The sequence below is a fragment of the Oncorhynchus gorbuscha genome, linkage group LG06 (genome assembly GCF_021184085.1).
Source record: "Oncorhynchus gorbuscha isolate QuinsamMale2020 ecotype Even-year linkage group LG06, OgorEven_v1.0, whole genome shotgun sequence".
In the NCBI taxonomy this organism is placed as follows: Eukaryota; Metazoa; Chordata; class Actinopteri; order Salmoniformes; family Salmonidae; genus Oncorhynchus; species Oncorhynchus gorbuscha.
Window position 1 is genome coordinate 18751226 of NC_060178.1, and position 20632 is coordinate 18771857.

The 20632-nt window shown below is 44.3% G+C and overlaps 1 protein-coding gene across 3 annotated transcripts in view; it reads right to left on the minus strand.

Moving 5' to 3' along the window:
- Positions 1–20632, minus strand: part of LOC124037645 (SRSF protein kinase 2-like) — a 106572-nt gene that overhangs the window by 20563 nt on the left and 65377 nt on the right. For all 3 annotated transcript variants that reach the window (XM_046352569.1, XM_046352568.1, XM_046352570.1), the window contains 2 exons: positions 1510–1661; positions 135–243 (listed from right to left, as the gene is read on the minus strand). In XM_046352569.1, coding sequence (XP_046208525.1) covers positions 135–243; positions 1510–1661 — 261 coding nt within the window. The remainder of the gene's footprint in view (positions 1–134; positions 244–1509; positions 1662–20632) is intronic.

A 20632-nucleotide genomic window follows, 5' to 3' on the forward strand; every position in this document is an offset into this window, starting at 1 on the left:
TCATTACACTGCAGCTGCTACTGTCTACTGTGTCAGTGTGTAGGAGTGGTTTTGTTGCAGCCGTTGTCATTGTGATGAGTTGGTAAAAGTGGTGACCCGTCTGACTCCCGTTGACAGGTGTGTGTGTGACTCACTGGATGTCCCAGCACAGCCATACGGTGGAGAAGTGACCCCAGCCCAGCTTGCGGATCACATGATACCTCCCATTAAACAAGTCCCCTATCTTCACCGGATGGTATCCACCTGAGAGAGAGAGAGAGAGAGAGAGAGAGAGAGAGAGAGAGAGAGAGAGAGAGAGAGAGAGAGAGAGAGAGAGAGAGAGAGAGAGAGAGAGAGAGAGAGAGAGAGAGAGAGAGAGAGAGAGAGAGAGAGAGAGAGAAGAGAGGGAGATACTATTATAAAAACCTAGATAATCAAGATACTGATACTTCGAGCCGAGCTACTGAATCTATGCTATCAGTAAGAGGGAGGGCGTGAGAGAGGAATAAGAAAGAGAGTGAGTGAGTGAGTGAGTGAGTGAGTGAGTGAGTGAGTGAGTGAGTGAGTGAGTGAGTGAGTGAGTGAGTGAGAAGGTCCTCAGTAGGTCCTCACAGCTATCAGGATATCAGGCTCCTCAGTGGAAAGACCACTCCCTCTTGGCACAGACAACAACCTTGAGCCTTGGTGCTGGTGCCAAGCATATAGAGCTTCTGGCAAGTCACACACTGCTGCCAATTACATTAGGAGCCAGCAGGGATGATATAAGAGACAGAGTAAGAGGTAGAGAGAGAGAGAAAGGAGAAGAACATATGGGTTTAAGTGTATTGGAGTGTGTGTAAGTCTGCATGCTTCCCAGCCGAAACAGTATTATGATGACATTTTGTGAGGTTTTTGTTCGTTTTGGACTTTGTGTTGAGGCACACAACATTTCTTCTAGAGGCAGGCCATAGTTTGGAGCCCTTTTTGTTTGGTCAACAGTAGAGATTCTTCAATTAAGTGTTTGTTGTCATTCAACGAGAGACAACTCGTTTTCATGCACATTTTGTCTTTGAGAAATACTGCACCAAACATTTTGTTAAATGTAAAATTGTGTGACAGATATCCTCGGCAAAAACGTCAAAATTAACAACACATTTCTTTAGTTATTTTAGATAAATTCGGACTATTTTGATGTGAGCATATACTGGCTACAGCATCTCAAAATGGACAAATAATACTATTGCCGCTTTTTTCTAGTTTTTCAAGCGAAGGTCTTTCGAGGGAGTATGCAAGCACACTCGGCTAGGTGCCAGCCGAACTGAAGCGTGCTGACGCCTTCAGTGAGTGTGTCTAGGCAGGGGGGTGTATGTGGCATGTGTGTGAGAAAGAAAGAGTGTAGAGGTAGAGAGGTAAAGAGAGAAAGTGAGAGAAGATAAGAGTTACGAAGACAGAACTGGATACTTGTGTTTGCATGTATAAGCTATGGAAGTTCTACACGTGTGTGTGCGTGCGTGCGTGTGGGGGTTTGTGAGTGTGTATTATCTCCCCCACCTTTGCAGTAGTCTGCGGGGTCCTCCTGCTCCTCATCGTCAGAGCCTAATATCTCCTCCTCTGGCTCTGGGGGGACGGCCGGCTCAGGGAGGGCTGGAGGGGGAGGTGGGGCAGTGGGGGCAGACACCGGGGCTTTTTGCTGGGTCTCAGGCCTGACAGAGAGAGAGAGAGAGAGAGATACTGTTAGAACCTGAATTGGTTAGGGTAGGAACGTCCCTTTCCGCGTACAACATACTAACACACAATTACACTAGAATCATCACTGCAGCCGATATGTTTAGCTGGATGCCATTTCTCTTTAAGACCTGATTCCATCTCGGAGCCCATCCTCAATCCTTTTCCCTAGCCTTTGGTGTCCTCAGATCTGAAAGGATTGGAAATGGAATGAGGCCCATGAGGAAGAGAAAATATACATGTCTGCTGTATTTTTAAGGGCTTAGTATCTTATCAATAAGACAGTGTGTGACTTCTCTTCCCCCTGTGAAAAGTCTGTTCCAGCCTGAGAGGGTGAGCCACTTTAATTCAGTGTTGTCAGTATGTTCAATGTTTAGCTATGCGGTGTGATGTTGAGGAGAAGTGAGCTTGTTCCATAACATCAATGAGGAACCCCCCAGAAACAAGAGTGTCTATTCATTTAGATTACATAACATTATCATAACATTAAATAACACACAAACTGGACAGTTGTATCGCCATCTCTCATTCAAAGACTCAATCATGTATTGTTGTCTCTATCTTCTTGCCCTTTGTACTGTTGTCTGTGCCAAATAATGTTTGTACCATGTTATGTGCTGCTGCCATGTTGTTGTCATGTTGTGTTGCTACCATGTTGTGTTATGTTGTGTTGCTACCATGCTGTGTTATGTGCTGCTGCCATGTTGTTGTCATGTTGTGTTGCTACCATGCTGTGTTATGTTGTGTTGTTACCATGTTGTTGTCATGTTGTGTCGCTACCATGCTGTGTTATGTGCTGCTGCCATGTTTTTGTCATGTTGTGTTGCTACCATGTTGTTGTCATGTTGTGTTGCTACCATGCTGTGTTATGTGCTGCTGCCATGTTGTTGTCATGTTGTGTTGCTACCATGTTGTTGTCATGTTGTGTTGCTACCATGTTGTTGTCATGTTGTGCTGCTGCCATGTTGTTGTCATGTTGTGTTGCTACCATGCTGTGTTATGTTGTGTTGCTACCATGCTGTGTTATGTGCTGCTGCCATGTTGTTGTCATGTTGTGTTGCTACCATGCTGTGTTATGTTGTGTTGCTACCATGTTGTTGTCATGTTGTGTTGCTACCATGCTGTGTTATGTGCTGCTGCCATGTTGTTGTCATTTTGTGTTGCTACCATGTTGTTGTCATTTTGTGTTGCTACCATGTTGTTGTCATGTTGTGTTGCTACCATGCTGTGTTATGTGCTGCTGCCATGTTGTTGTCATGTTGTGTTGCTACCATGCTGTGTTATGTTGTGTTGCTACCATGCTGTGTTATGTGCTGCTGCCATGTTGTTGTCATGTTGTGTTGCTACCATGCTGTGTTATGTTGTGTTGCTACCATGTTGTTGTCATGTTGTGTTGCTACCATGCTGTGTTATGTGCTGCTGCCATGTTGTTGTCATTTTGTGTTGCTACCATGTTGTTGTCATTTTGTGTTGCTACCATGTTGTTGTCATGTTGTGTTGCTACCATGCTGTGTTATGTGCTGCTGCCATGTTGTTGTCATGTTGTGTTGCTACCATGCTGTGTTATGTGTTGCTGCCTTGCTATGTCTTAGATCTCTCTTTATGTAGTATTGTGGAGTCTCTCTCTGATGATGTGTGTTTTGTCCTATTTAAAAATAAAAATGTTTTATACCAGCCCATGTCCCCACAGGAGGCTTTTGCCTTTTGGTAGACTGTCATTGTAAATAGGAATTTATTCTTAACGGACTTGACTAGTTAAATACATGAAATACAGAATCTTAAGATGTTGTTCTGGTGTATCTCTGAACACGACTCTCTCAGTAGCATCCTCAGAAATATCTCTATCAGTTATAAAGGCTAAATAGATTGTGTGAACAGTGTCAGTGCCTGGCTAATAGATTCTGCTCAAAATATCAGAAATATGATCAAACACTTGAGTTTTAAAAAACTCACACACACACACACACACACACACACACACACACACACACACACACACACACACACACACACACACACACACACACACACACACACACACACACACACACACACACACACACACACACACACACACACACACACACACACACACACACACACACACACACACACACACACACACACACACACAGCTTAAGGGCTGTGATAAATCATGGTCGCAGGCACAGACACATGACGGAGGTTCCCAGTTGGTAAGTGTGCCGTTATAGAAACTGATGAGAATGGAGAATCCAGTCCATGAAGAGTTAACGTGGCAGCTAGCTAGGACAACACAAGGTATTGTTCTTTTAAAACAAGGACATTAAAGACCTAGATAGACTACATGCAAATGTTTAAAATATAATATGCTATAGGGAAGCCCAATTTGGGCCGCGCTCTTTTGGCAGTTACTCTTCTGTTGACGCTGACTTGAGGTTAGATTTGGGATGAGAGAGAGCATACAGATAGCTAGGACAACACAAGGCTCCTTTAATGTCTAATACAGATAGCTAGGACAACACAAGGCTCCTTTAATGTCTAATACAGATAGCTAGGACAACACAAGGCTCCTCTAATGTCTAATACAGCTTGCTAGGACAACACAAGGCTCCTTTACTGTCTAATACAGCTTGCTAGGACAACACAAGGCTCCTCTAATGTCTAATACAGCTTGCTAGGACAACACAAGGCTCCTTTAATGTCTAATACAGCTTGCTAGGACAACACAAGGCTCCTCTAATGTCTAATACAGCTTGCTAGGACAACACAAGGCTCCTTTAATGTCTAATACAGCTTGCTAGGACAACACAAGGCTCCTCTAATGTCTAATACAGCTTGCTAGGACAACACAAGGCTCCTTTAATGTCTAATACAGATAGCTAGGACAACACAAGGCTCCTCTAATGTCTAATACAGCTTGCTAGGACAACACAAGCCTCCTCTAATGTCTAATACAGCTAGCTAGGACAACACAAGGCTCTTCTAACATGTAATACAGCTAAATAGGACAACAAGGTTCCTCTAATGTCTAATACAGCTAGATAGGACAACAAGGATTCTCTAACATCTAATTGTAACGTTTGTCGTTGGGAGAAAGAGAGGAGAACCAAGGTGCAGCGTGGTAAGTATTCATTATGCCTTTTAATGAAAAGAAATACTTGAACAAAACAACAAAAACGCTAAACGAGAACGACATGAAACGAAACAGTCCTGTCTGGTGACATGCACAAAGACAGAAAATAATCACCCACGAAACACAATAGAAAACAGGCTACCGAAATATGGTTCTCAATCAGGGACAACGATTGACAGCTGCCTCTGATTGAGAACCATACCAGGCCAAACACAGAAATAGCAAATCATAGAAAAACTAACATAGACAACCCACCCAACTCATGCCCCGACCATACTAAAACAAAGACATAACAAAAGAACTAAGGTCAGAACGTGACAGTAATACAGTTAGATAGGACAACACAAGGCTCCTCTAACGTCTAATACAGCTAGATAGGACAACACAAGGCTCCTCTAACGTCTAATACAGCTAGATAGGACAACACAAGGCTCCTCTAACGTCTAATACAGCTAGATACAGCTTTCTTCATATTTTCAAACAGTCCAGTTATATTTTCCAACGGGGCTATACATTTTGGTGAGTTTTTTCTCTCTCGCCAGAGTAGCCTCGTTTCACTACCAAAAATAAAATTAAACCATCTATTAAACCATCTACAGATGTGTGTTTGTGTGTCTATCGCACACCCAGCATCACTGTGACCACTCATACACATAACAGAAACACACACCCAGCATCACTGTGACCACTCATACACATAACAGCAACACACACCCAGCATCACTGTGACCACTCATACACATAACAGAAACACACACCCAGCATCACTGTGACCACTCAAACACATAACAGAAACACACACCCAGCATCACTGTGACCACTCATACACATAACAGCAACACACACCCAGCATCACTGTGTCCACTTATACACATAACAGAAACACACACCCAGCATCACTGTGACCACTCATACACATAACAGAAACACACACCCAGCACCACTGTGACCACTCATACACATAACAGCAACACACACCCATCATCACTGTGACCACTCATACACATAACAGCAACACACACCCAGCACCACTGTGACCACTCATACACATAACAGCAACTACATAACCAGAATGTTTCTGAGTGCATGGAAAGCCCATGTCAAACAACAGCAGCAGCAAGGCAAGAACTAACTCTTAGTGTGCATTCCAAATGGCACCCATATTCCCTATATAGTGCACTACTTTTGACCAGGGTGCATCAACAGTAGTGCCTTATGTAGGGAATAGGGTGCCGTTTGGGAAACAGCCTTAGACAAAGCAGCTGATTCAGAGCAGTTGGGTTAAATGCGGAAGACACATTTCGGTTGAATGCATTCAGTTGTGTAACTGACTAGGTTTCCCCTTTCCTTTTCACACTGGCTGCCATTCTCCTCATTGCAGACATGCCAGTCCAGGCTGTAGTCAGCTGACACAGCAGCAAGGTGATGCATGTTTCGGGGCACTGAGCAAATTCTAAACTTGAAAGTTGTGAGAATTTTGTTCAAATTCCGGCACGCGTTTACAGTGAACACTGACGCCGTACCCTTACAGTTTTAGACAGTAGCCAATAGACTATTGCAGCTATTTAAGCATAATGTCGGCCTACCAACAAAACCAATGGAGCAAATCACAAACTTTTCAAATGGAAATAGCTTCTGATTTCTGTGGTCAATCCAGGCCGACATTACATGATAATTATTTCAATGTTTTTACATTATGAAGGGCTTGACATGAATGATTTTTTTACTTGGTCTGTAACACCATGGGTCAAATAGGTGACTGTAAATGGCATTGTACTCTGTTATATGATGCACAAAACCACTTTACAAAATAAAAGGAATTATTACTACTGTACAGAGAATTAGACAATGTGTAGGCTATCCCTCTGCCTATTGGCTTATTTGCATACGTCTCAAAATAAAACACTGCCCCTTTAATTAAGACAAACTTTTTACCTGACTGGCTTTTCAAATAAATGTAGCCTACACGTGTTGTGCTCTTGTAGGACGCAGTAATTCCCCATTGCTGACCTATACCTATCTATAACTGGACTAGTAATGCAGAGAATATCAACAGATGTGCAGTCTGAACTGAACTGATCTGAAAAGAGCATTCACTCCAGGATAATTGAAAGGCAGGAATGACCCCTGCCAAAATTACAGACTCAATATTTCAAAGTTAAATTTGTTTTGGTTTGTTACATTGAAAAGAGGTTGATATAATGTTGATTCATCACAGAAAAAAATGAATCTATATAGTGCAAACTAACGCGGCGAACTCAGAAGTTCAATCTCTTGCGTCTTTGCGAGGCCTGGCATTTCTTCTGTGAGCCACAGTGCTGGAGGAGGTGGGCGCCACACACGCGCGCAGTTTAGCGGGAACATTGGGGATAAACATATCTTATTTTTCCACAGGACAAATGCATTAACACTTTGTTTCGTAGCTAAACAGGGCTGTTGGTTTTGTAGATGGTTAAGTGCCACAGAGATGCATTATTTTCCAGAGAAGGAATAGAGCCCAGCGTTGATTATCCCTTTTATACCATGACTAATATTTAACACATTTGCTACTAGAGATGTTCATTTGCTGGTTGAAACGTGTTCAACATCCACTGAAGTAGCTAGCAAGTTTACTAGATAGTTAGAGTAGTTACCAATGATAGCTAAACTAGAACGTCTGTTAGGGTGGCGTCCCATAGGGTGGTGCACAATTGGCTCAGCGCCGTCCGGGTTTGGCAGGGCTAGGCCATCATTGTAAATAAGAATTTGTTCTTAAATGACTTGCCTAGTTAAATAAAGGTTAAATAAAAAAATAAAAAACTGCCGTGGTATAAAGCACATTATAAATTGGATGGTTCCAGCTGTGAATGCTAATTGGCTGACAGCCGTGGTATATCAGACCGTATACCATAGGTATGACAAACCTTTTTACTGCTCTAATTATGTTGATAACCTGTTTATATAATAGCAATAATCTGGGGTTTGTGGTATATTGTCATGCAGGTGAAAGAGGACCCAAAAGCGACTTAACAGAAACAGAGTTTATTAAAGTCCAAAACGGAATAACAGAAATCCTCTAGACTTGTAGAGGGGAAACAACTGGAGAAGCGGCCACAGACTGCAGGTCGCTTCGGGTAGGCGCAGGCCGTAGTCGACTGAGACACCTGCTCACACGCAGCATCTGATGAAGGCACAAAACACGACAGGACAGGGTGATACACAATCACGGCAAAAACACGACAGGACAGGGCGAAACGCAATCACAGCATGGTGAATACAATACAAGGAACCGACGGGACAGGAACGGATCACAAAGGAATAAATAGGGACTCTAATCAGGGAAAGGATCGGGAACAGGTGTGGGAAGACTAAATGATGATTAGGGGAATAGGAACAGCTACGGAACGATAGAGAGAAGAGAGAGCGAGAGAGTGAGAGAGGGAGGGGGAGAGAGAGGGCTAGAAGGAGGGAAAGAACCAAATAAGACCAGCAGAGGGAAACGAATAGCATGGGAAGCACAGGGACAAGACAAGATAATAAATGACAAACATGACAGTACCCCCCACTCACCGAGCGCCTCCTGGCGCTCTCGAGGAGGAACACTGGCGGCAACGGAGGAAATCATAGATCAAACGGTCCAGCACGTCCCGAGAAAGAACCCAACTCCTCTCCTCAGGACCGTAACGAAAAACGATAAAAAGGGAAACTAGGGTACTACTCTAAAAAAAATGAGAACTAGGGACAGACTGAGACACAGCAAGGGCAGGGACAAGAACAGGAGAGATGCGATGGCAGGGAACAGACTGAGACCCAGCAAGACCAGGAGCAGAAGCAGAAAAAAATTACCAGACTTCTTCTGCGCGCAGTCTGAACACGCAGCCACGAAACGGCGCGTGTCACGCTCCTGAGTCGGCCACCAAAAGCGCTGGCAGAGTGCCTGAACACCGGGATGACCAGCTAACTTGGCAGAGTGAGCCCACTGAAGAACAGCCAGAGAGTGGAAACAGGAACGAAAAGGAGGTTACTAGGACAAGCGCGCGGCGACGCAGTGTGCGTGAGTGCTTGCTTAACCTGTCTTTCAATTCCCCAGACTGTCAACCCGACAACACGCCCATAAGGAAGAATCCCTCGGGATCAGTAGAAGCCACAGAAGAACTAAACAGACGGGATAAGGCATCAGGCTTGGTGTTCTTGCTACCCGGACGGTAAGAAATCACAAACTCGAAACGAGCGAAAAACAACGCCCAACGATTTGACGGGCATTAAGTCGTTTGGCAGAACGGATGTACTCAAGGTTCTTATGGTCTGTCCAAACGACAAAAGAACGGTCGCCCCCTGCCATTCGCCTAGGGCTTGTTACCCATATCATAGTTGCGCTCAGATGGCGACAGGCGATGAGAAAAATAAGCGCACGGATGAACCTTATCGTCAGACTGGAAGCGCTGGGATAGAATGGCTCCCACGCCTACCTCTGAAACGTCAACCTCGACAATGAATTGTCTAGTGACGTCAGGAGTAACGAGGATAGGAGCGGACGTAAAACGTTCTTTTAGAAGATCAAAAGCTCCTGGGCGGAACCGGACCACTTAAAACACGTCTTGACAGAAGTAAGAGCTGTGAGAGGGGCAGCAACTTGACCGAAATTACGAATGAAACGCCGATAGAAATTAGCGAAACCTAAAAAGCGCTGCAACTCGACACGTGACCTTGGAACGGGCCAATCACTGACAGCTTGGACCTTAGCGGAATCCATCTGAATGCCTTCAGCGGAAATAACGGAACCGAGAAAAGTAACGGAGGAGACATGAAAAGAGCACTTCTCAGCCTTTACGTAGAGACAATTCTCTAAAAGGCGCTGTAGAACATCGAACGTTGAACATGAATCTCGAGTGACGGAGAAAAAATCAGGATAGTCAAGATAGACAAAAACAAAAATGTTCAGCATGTCTCTCAGAACATCATTAACTAATGCCTGAAAAACAGGCATTGGGCAGAACCCGGTACTCAAAATGCCCTAACGGAGTGTTAAACGCGCGTTTTCCACTCGTCCCCCTCTCTGATGCGCACGAGATTAAGGGATAAGGTCCAACTTAGTAAAGCACCTGGCTCCCAGCAGATCTCGAAGGCTGATGACATAAGGGGAAGCGGATAACGATTCTTAACCGTTATGTCATTCAGCCCTCGATAATCCACGCAGGGGCGCAGAGTACCGTCCTTCTTCTTAACAAAAAGAACCCCGCCCCGGCCGGAGAAGAAGAAGGCACTATGGTACCGGCGTCAAGAGACACAGACAAATAATCCTCGAGAGCCTTACGTTCGGGAGCCGACAGAGAGTATAGTCTACCTCGAGGAGGCGTGGTCCCTGGAAGGAGGTTACAATCATACGACCGGTGAGGAGGAAGGGAGTTGGCTCGGGACCGACTGAAGACCGTGCGCAGATCATGATATTCCTGCACTCCTGTCAAATCGCCAGGTTCCTCCTGAGAAGTAGGGAGAGAAGGAGGGATGGCAGACATTAAACACTTCACATGACAAGAAACGTTCCAGGATAGGATAGAATTACTAGACCAATTAATAGAAGGATTATGACATACTAGCCAGGGATGACCCAAAACAACAGGTGTAAACGGTGAACGGAAAATCAAAAAAGAAATAGTCTCACTGTGGTTACCAGATACTGTGAGAGTTAAAGGTAGTGTCTCAAATTTGATACTGGGAAGATGACTACCATCTAAGGCAAACATGGGCGTAGGCTTGTCTAACGGTCTGAAAGGAATGTTATGTTTCAACCCATCATGAAACAACCCTCAGCCCCAGAGTCAATCAAGGCACTAGCACCCAACCGGTCCAGCGTAGATTACATAGTATACAAGATCTAGATGAAGAGGACTGAGTAGTTCACCAGTATACTGATGGGCTCTGGCCTCTTACTGGACATGAATTAACAAAATGTCCAGCAACTAGAGCACAGGCGGTTGGTGATCCTCCGTTCCCTCTCCTTAGTCGAGATGCGAATCCCTCCCAGCTGCATGGGCTCAGTCTCAAAGCCAGAGGAGGGAGATGGTTGCGATGCGGAGCAGGGAAACACCGTTGATGCGAGCTCTCTTCCACGAGCCCGGTGACGAAGATCTACCCGTCGTTCTATGCGGATGGCGAGAGCAATCAAAGAGTCCACATCTGAAGGAACCTCCCGGGAGAGAATCTCATCCTTAACCACTGCGTGGAGTCCCTCCGGCTCGTTCCACTCACTAGAGGCAGCAAGAGTGCGAAACTCAATAGAATAATCCGTTATGGACCGTTCACCTTGGCATTAGAAGCCTCCCTACCAAAAAAACGGTCAAAAAGATCATCTCCTCTTTAAAGTTCTGGAACTTGTTAGAGCAAAGCCCTTGCCTCCCAGATAGCTGTGCCCCCTCGAGCCCGGCCAGTTGAAAATAAAAGGTTAGAGTATGTGTTGGGTTGGAGAGAGAACACAAACACTGCGTGAGAAAAGCGGCACTCAGTGGGCTGCCGAGTAGCAAGGTGGGTTATTAACCCTAGGTTCTGGAGGCTCGGCAGGCCAGGAAGTAACAGGTGGCACGAGACGTAGACTCTGGAACTGTATCGGAAAAGCGGCCAGGTTCTCCACGGCATGGCGAGCAGCGGACAATTCCTGCTCGTGTTGCCGAGCATGGCTCCTTGGATCTCGAATGCTGAAGTCGCTGGGTCCATTCCTTGGTCGGTTCCTTCTGTCATGCAGGTGAAAGAGGACAGCTTAACAGAAACAGAGTTTATTAAAGTCCAAAACGGAATCAGAAATCCTCTAGACTTGTAGAGGGGAAACAACTGGAGAAGCGGCCACAGACTGCATAGCCGTAGTGACAAACCTGCTCACACGCAGCATCTGATGAAGGCACAAAACACGACAGGACAGGGTGATACACAATCACGGCAAAAACACGACAGGACAGGGCGAAACGCAATCACAGCATGGTGAATACAATACAAGGAACCGACGGGACAGGAACGGATCACAAAGGAATAAATAGGGACTCTAATCAGGGGAAAGGATCGGGAACAGGTGTGGGAAGACTAAATGATGATTAGGGGAATAGGAACAGCTGGGAGCAGGAACGGAACGATAGAGAGAAGAGAGAGCGAGAGAGTGAGAGAGGGAGGGGGAGAGAGAGGGCTAGAAGGAGGGAAAGAACCAAATAAGACCAGCAGAGGGAAACGCATAGCATGGGAAGCACAGGGACAAGACAAGATAATAAATGACAAACATGACATATATGGCCAATATACCATGGCTAAGGGCTTCACATGTGTGTGTGACCATGTGTGTGTAAACAACGCTTCATGTGGTATGCCCTGTAAGTGTGTTTGCGTGTGTGTGTTTGTTGAGCAGGAGCTGAGCGACATGGGGGTTGGAGAGGGATTAGAAATGGAAAAACAAACAGAGTGAAACTCCAGCATTCTTTCTCTCTCCAAACTCAAGCATTCTCTCCCTCAACTCCAGGGACAAAAACATGGAATAAAGAGGAAAGGCAAATGCACACACACACACACACACACACACACACACACACACACACACACACACACACACACACACACACACACACACACACACACACACACACACACACACACACACACACACACACACACACACACACACACACACACACACACACAGCGAGAGAAAGAGCAAGAAAAATTTACTGGTAGTTGATTAAGTATATACTGTATGATAGCAGAGCACAAAGACCTCTTATTCAGGAAAATAGTTCAACATTGTTTATCATTCTCCTGCTAAATGGGAGAGGAAGGCAAACTCTTCTCCCTAACGTCAAGACAGAAGAGTCCCTGCCCATCTCCGAAAAAGAGGATCTTAAATCAGATGTCTGAGCCCCCACCCCCCAAATACAATAAAAAGTGTTTTTCTTACTATTTGCCTTCTTGCTGACTTTGTTGGTAACTTCTTTATTGAGGAAGAATGAACTGACTATGCCTGTGACATGTGGTCGTCTTACCTAGCTATCTGTATACTAACTGTAAGTCGCTCTGGATAAGAGTGTCTGCTAATATAGACATTTTTTACATTGGAAAAGTTGAGAAGCTGTCTTTGTCTGTCAGCTCAAAATCCCTAATTCTAGCGGCCTCCCGAGTGGCGCAGCGGTCTAAGGCACTGCATCGCAGTGCTTGAGGCATCACTACAGATCCGGATTCGATCCCAGGCTGTGTCGCAGCCGGTCATGACCGGGAGACCCATGAGGCGGTGCACAATTGGCCCAGCGTCGTCCGAGTTAGGGGAGGGTTTGGCCGGCCGGGATGTCTTTGTCCCATCGCGCTCTAGTGACTCCTGTTGCGGGCCGGGCACATGCACGCTGACACAGTCGCCAGTTGTACGGTGTTTCCTCCGACACATTGGTGCGGCTGGCTGCCGGGTTAAGCGAGCAGTGTGTCAAGAAGCAGTGCGGCTTGGCAGGGTCGTGTTTTGGAGGGAGTACATTTGTTTTCAGCACTTTTATTTCCATGACTGATCAAAACCCATTTTCTCATGGCTCTCTCTTGTCCCTCTGCAGCAGACATATGGTGAGCAATATGTTTGGAACATTGAATCAAAGTAAAATCACAATAACGAATCGCAATACATATAGAATCCTGAGAATCACAATACATATCGTATCAGCATTTAGGTATTGTGATAATATCATATTATGAGATCCCTGGCAATTCCCTGCCCTATGTGCAATGAACAGGAAGTTTAGTAATATGATGTTGTATGAGATCTCAAGGCTTGTCAACAGCCTAAATATCTGTAGCAAGGAAAAGGGGGCTGTGTGCCTCCTCCTTTCAGATAGAACAACCTCAGTGTACCCCTGTTCATTCAGTAACATTTGTCCTTAAGAATCATTGTCACATATTGTCGGACTGTCACCAAGGAAACATATTGATTCCCTAGCACCTACTCTATATCACTAAGGTAATGTACTGAATGCTGAGCATTCTCATTGCCAAGGTAACACATTTAATGTGGATGGAACTGGATGTCCTTGCTCCCTGCTCTAGAAAGAGTGCTGAAAATGTGCCATTGAAATCCTTTTTTATATCTGAAGACAAATGCCCTGTTGTCCTGTGAACAATGTTCGAAGATCCACTGAACTTTGGCCAGCCTTTGTCCATGGAAACGTGACTGTATTCAGTGACACGATCAAGATGCTTGGGGACCAGGACCACTGTGCTGTGGAGTCCGCTGCAATTCTGAGAAACGTTGAGGCAAAATTGACTGCAAAATTGACTGATGACAACTTCACTCCAGTTTTGGTCAGAGGACTTCTGAGAGAGACAGAGGAAAATTGAGCCATGTCTAAAAGAAAGCTTTCTCAAAACATCCCAATCATTCTTCACTACGGCTGTGAACTACTTGCAAGCATGGGGAAAGCACACAGATAATCTAAAAGATGTACATTGTCTCCTTTTAAAAAGGCAACCTCTGTGTGAAGAGATCCAGAAGGCAGCAGCCACACTGCACAAAAAATGCCCCAATGTGGCCATCAATGAGGATGCATTGTGTGATGAGGTTTCTGGCCTGCAAGAGTTCCTAAAGGGGGATCGCTTGAAGAATGGAAAGCATCTGAGACACCGCTTAATCAGAGATGGAGCACGGTGGTTACCCACTTCAAAGAGAACGACATCGCACACACTAACCTGGCTAGATTAGCGTCTGTTGTCATGTGTTTACCTGGAAGTAATGCATCAGTCGAGAGAGTGTTCTCCCAAATGAATGATATATGGACAGCAGCAAGAAATGGGTTCACTGTTCCTAACATCAAGGCCATGCTTATTGTGAAGATAAACTTCAACCTCCCCTGCCAGGAGTTCATGGAGAAGCTGGCCAAAGACAGAGCAATCTTGAAGAAAATACATTCTTCTGAGAAATATACAGATTAGGTTGGTATAAGTATATTATGTAGTTACCAATCTCATCAGCATCTTATTTCTTTACGATGTTGTTAAGTATTTCACGTATACTATTGTCTGTTTTTTCAATTTTGCTCATGTTCTCTTCTGCTCTTATTCTACCAGGACCACTGAATGGCTGTTCAGATTGGACAGTTCTGTCTTGTCTGTAGTGTTTCTGTAATATAGTTGTTTTCTCTGTCTATCACAGTGTGCCTGTTAGACTAAATACATGAAACCGGAATTGTCCCCCTTTTTTATTTCATAGATAATAACATTGGATATTTTAATGATATATTAACCGCCGAACTGGAAATGTCCCCGGTTTTCATTTCAGAAATCTGGTCACCTTAACCAAGAGGTATACCCATTTCACCTTGGCAACATAGACCTAGCACTAACTGAACACACTGATGTCACCTAGTAGGTAATATCATAGAAACAGGGAATATGGATTATATTTCTATTGGTAACACAGATCACATTATATAGGTAACACTGATACCTGAACACAACTGTAAGTAAACTATGGAATGCCGCTGTCATCTCCGTTACGACTGTCCACTCAGTGAATACCAGCCTCTCTCTGTCAGAACCAAAACATTATCCCATTCCCCTGGTAATAGGCTACCACTCTCTATTTTACTGATTCATCATCATCCCTCTCTGTCCATATCTCTCCATCTGTATCAGTCTCTCCCAGCAGCAGGCCAGCTGACTCATTCGCTCCTCTCCTCCTGTATGTCTGCTCTGCACATGCCAAGGAAGAGAGATCTCACTGCTATTTCAGTCTGTGGCCTGCCTGCCTGACGTCACACAGCACTGCCCCCACACTGTCCACACCTGCCATGATGAATCTGTACATTACCACTTACAGTTGAAGTCAGAAGTTTACATACACTTTAGCCGAATACATTTAAACTCAAGTTTTTCACAATTCCTGAAATCTAGTAAAAATTCCCTTAGGTCAGTTAGGACCAGCATTTTATTTTAAGAATGTGAAATGTCAGAAGAATTATTTATTTCAGCTTTTATTTCTCTCATCTCATTCCCAGTGTTTCAGACGTTTACATAACCTCAATCAGTATTTGGTAGCGTTGCCTTTAAATTGTTTAACTTGGGTCAAACGATTTGGGTAGCCTTCCACAAGCTTCCCACAATAAGTTGGGTGAAATTTTGGCTCATTCCTCCTGACAGAGCTGGTGTAACTGAGTCAGGTTTGTAGGCCTCCTTGCTTGCACACGCTTTTTCAGTTCTGCAGACACATTTTCTAGGATGAGGATGAGGTCAGGGCTTTATGATGACCACTCCAAAACCTTGACTTTGTTGTCTTTAAGCCATTTTTCCACAACTTTGGAAGCATGCTTGGGGTCATTGTCCATTTTGAAGACTCATTTGTGACCAAGCTTTAACTTCCTGACTGATGTCTTGAGATGTTGCTTCAATGTATCCACATAATTTTCCTTTCTCATGAAGCCATCTATTTTGTGAAGTGCACCAGTCCCTCCTGCAACAAAGCACCCAAACAACATGATGCTGCCACCCCCGTGCTTCACGGTTGGGATGGTGTTCTTTGGCTTGCAAGTCTCCGCCTTTTTCCTCCAAACATAAAAATGGTCATTATGGCCAAACAGTTCTATTTTTGTTTCATCAGAACAGGGGACATTTCTCCAAAAAGGACGATCTTTGTCTCCATGTGCAGTTGCAAACCGTACTGGCTTTTTTTATGGCAGTTTTGGAGCAGTAGCTTCTTCCTTGCTGAGCGGCCTTTCAGGTTATGTCGATATAGGACTCGTTTTACTGTGGATATAGATACTATTGTACCTATTTCCTCCAGTATCTTCACAAGGTCCTTTGCTGTTGTTCTGGGATTGATTTGCACTTTTCGCACCAAAGTACGTTCTTCTCTAGGAGACAGAACGCGTCTCCTTCCTGAGTGGTATGACGGCTGTGTGGTCCCATGGTGTTTAGACTTGCATACTATTGTTTGTACAGATGAACGTGGTACCTTCAGACGTTTGGAAATTGCTCCCAAGGATGAACCAGACTTGTGGAGGTCTCCAATTGTTTTTCTGGGGACTTTCTTTAGATTTTCCCATGATATCAAGCAAAGAGGCACTGAGTTTGAAGGTAGGCCTTGAAATACATCCACAGGTACACCTCTAATTGACTCAGATTATGTCATTATGTTATTATCAGAAGCTTCTAAAGCTGTGACATAATTATTTGAGAATTTTTCAAGCTGTTTAAAAGACACAGTCATCTTAGTGTATGTAAACTTCTGACCCACTGGAATTGCGATACAGTGAATTATAAGTGAAATAATCTGTCTGTAAACAATTTTTGGAAAACTACTTTTGTCATGCACAAAGTAGATATCCTAACTGACTTGCCAAAACTATAGATTGTTAATAAGACATTTTTGGAGTGGTTGAAAAATGAGTTTAATTGACTCCAACCTAAGTGTATGTAAACTTCCGACTTCAACTATACCTCCCGCACAATTATGGATATTAGGCTACAATACATTACCATAAATCTACCATTACAAGTCTGTAGTGCAATATATTACTGTCCACACACCTAGCCTGCCATTTTGGCTCTCTCTGTGTACAATACAAAAATAACCTCAGCCCTGCCATTAGCATATACTGTCCATCATCACTATGCATCAACTTTGGTTCAGACCATTATACTACTCTTCCACTAACCAACTAAACACACCAACCTGGCTATTACAATAACCTCTGTTAATTCAATACCACAGGGAAAAAACACCATGGCTTGTTGACTTCAGAGAGATCATGGAGATGAGAGAGAGTGGGTTGTTTTGCAGACAAATCAATGTATAGTATTCATAGGTTGCACCTCCGTCACATCATGCCATTGTTATGAATGTCCTCAAGCCTCCCTCTGCCGGCGGCCCAATAATGGTGCCCTAAAGTCGTGATAATTCCAGTCATTCTGAGCGCAGGCTAAAGACTGTTAAATATAAATTACACTATAGTGCCTGGAAATTCGATGACATTGCTAAAGTGGTCAAATATTTCGTAGGAAACAACTTTGCCAGCATTATCATGTTGTCTAATTTACTTCAGACAGATAGCACCGTTGTCATTATTGAGTAAAGTTTGTCAAGAAAATAGCTAGCAATGTTAGCTAGCAAAAAACAAACTTAGATAAATAGCTTACTTTATACTGCTTCTTAAGTCAATCTGGCGACATCAAAGTGATGATAACAGGTTTTCCTACGAATAACTAGTCTCCTATTGAATGGCAATGCCAAGCCACTGTAATGCATTTTTGATTAAATCTTCATCAGCGCTCATTGACAATGCATTGAGTAGAATGATTAGTCGGGCATCATTGCAAAACGAACATTCAAAACAATATTGTGACGAAACATGCATACCCTGAATAGGCCCAGTTCATACTGTACTGCACTATATAGTACAATAGCTGCTGATTAGACTGTTACTCTATTTTCCAATGGGCAGCCAATAGATACTGTACTACATGTAGCACTACACTGACCTAATATATAATAATAATAATATATGCCATTTAGCAGACGCTTTTATCAAAGCGACTTACAGTCATGTGTGCATACATTCTACGTATTGGTCCAATGGGCAGCCAACCCACTACCCTGGCGTTACAAGCGCCATGCTCTACCAACTGAGCTACCTACACACTACTACACACAAAAACATACACGCAAGCACACACAAAAGCCAATACAAACATCATCACTTAATGCACACTCCCATTATACTGTATCTAGCTCCCACACTCCCATTATACTGTAGCTAGCTCCCACACTCCCATTATACTCTAGCTAGATCGCACACTCCCATTATACTGTAGCTAGCTCCCACACTCCCATTATACTGTAGCTAGTTCCCACACTCCCATTATACTCTAGCTAGCTCGCACACTCCCATTATACTGTAGCTAGCTCCCACACTCCCATTATACTGTAGCTAGCTCGCACACTCCCATTATACTCTAGCTAGCTCGCACACTCCCATTATACTGTAGCTAGCTCCCACACTCCCATTATACTGTAGCTAGCTTGCACACTCCCATTATACTGTAGCTAGCTCCCACACTCCCATTATACTCTAGCTAGCTCGCACACTCCCATTATACTGTATCTAGCTCCCACACTCCCATTATACTGTAGCTAGCTCCCACACTCCCATTATACTCTAGCTAGATCGCACACTCCCATTATACTGTAGCTAGCTCCCACACTCCCATTATACTGTAGCTAGCTCCCACACTCCCATTATACTCTAGCTAGCTCGCACACTCCCATTATACTGTAGCTAGCTCCCACACTCCCATTATACTGTAGCTAGCTCGCACACTCCCATTATACTCTAGCTCCCACACTCCCATTATACTAGCTAGCTAGCACACTCCCATTATACTGTAGCTAGCTAGCCCACACTCCCATTATACTGTAGCTAGCTTGCACACTCCCATATATACTGTAGCTAGCTCCCACACTCCCATTATACTCTAGCTAGCTCGCACACTCCCATTATACTGTATCTAGCTCCCACACTCCCATTATACTGTAGCTAGCTCCCACACTCCCATTATACTCTAGCTAGCTCGCACACTCCCATTATACTGTAGCTAGCTCCCACACTCCCATTATACTCTAGCTAGCTCGCACACTCCCATTATACTGTAGCTAGCTCCCACACTCCCATTATACTCTAGCTAGCTCGCACACTCCCATTATACTGTATCTAGCTCTCACACTCCCATTATACTGTACCTAGCTCTCACACTCCCATTATACTGTATCTAGCTCTCACACTCCCATTATACTGTATCTAGCTCCCACACTCCCATTATACTGTATCTAGCTCCCACACTCCCATTATACTGTATCTAGCTCCCACACTCCCATTATACTGTATCTAGCTCCCACACTCCCATTACACTGTATCTAGCTCCCACACACCCATTACACTGTATCTAGCTCCCACACTCCCATTACACTGTATCTAGCTCTCACACTCCCATTATACTGTACCTAGCTCTCACACTCCCATTATACTGTATCTAGCTCCCACACTCCCATTATACTGTATCTAGCTCCCACACTCCCATTATACTGTATCTAGCTCCCACACTCCCATTATACTGTATCTAGCTCCCACACTCCCATTATACTGTATCTAGCTCCCACACTCCCATTATACTGTATCTAGCTCCCACACTCCCATTATACTGTATCTAGCTCCCACACTCCCATTATACTGTATCTAGCTCCCACACTCCCATTATACTGTATCTAGCTCCCACACTCCCATTATACTGTATCTAGCTCTAATGCAGGAGTAGCAATGCTTTTTTTATGACATCATGAATGAATCAAACTGGCCTGAGCCCATAGAAATAAGAATGAAGGTCTGAGCCAGTCATCAGGCTGTCACTCATCACTCATCAGGCTGTCACTAATCAGTCATCAGGCTGTCACTCATCACTCATCAGGCTGTCACTCATCACTCATCAGGCTGTCACTAATCACTCATCAGGCTGTCACTCATCACTCATCAGGCTGTCACTAATCACTCATCAGGCTGTCACTCATCACTCATCAGGCTGTCACTAATCACTCATCAGGCTGTCACTCATCACTCATCAGGCTGTCACTAATCACTCATCAGGCTGTCACTCATCACTCATCAGGCTGTCACTAATCACTCATCAGGCTGTCACTCATCACTCATCAGGCTGTCACTAATCACATCACTCATCAGGCTGTCACTCATCACTCATCAGGCTGTCACTCATCACTCATCAGGCTGTCACTAATCACTCATCAGGCTGTCACTAATCACTCATCAGGCTGTCACTCATCACTCATCAGGCTGTCACTCATCACTC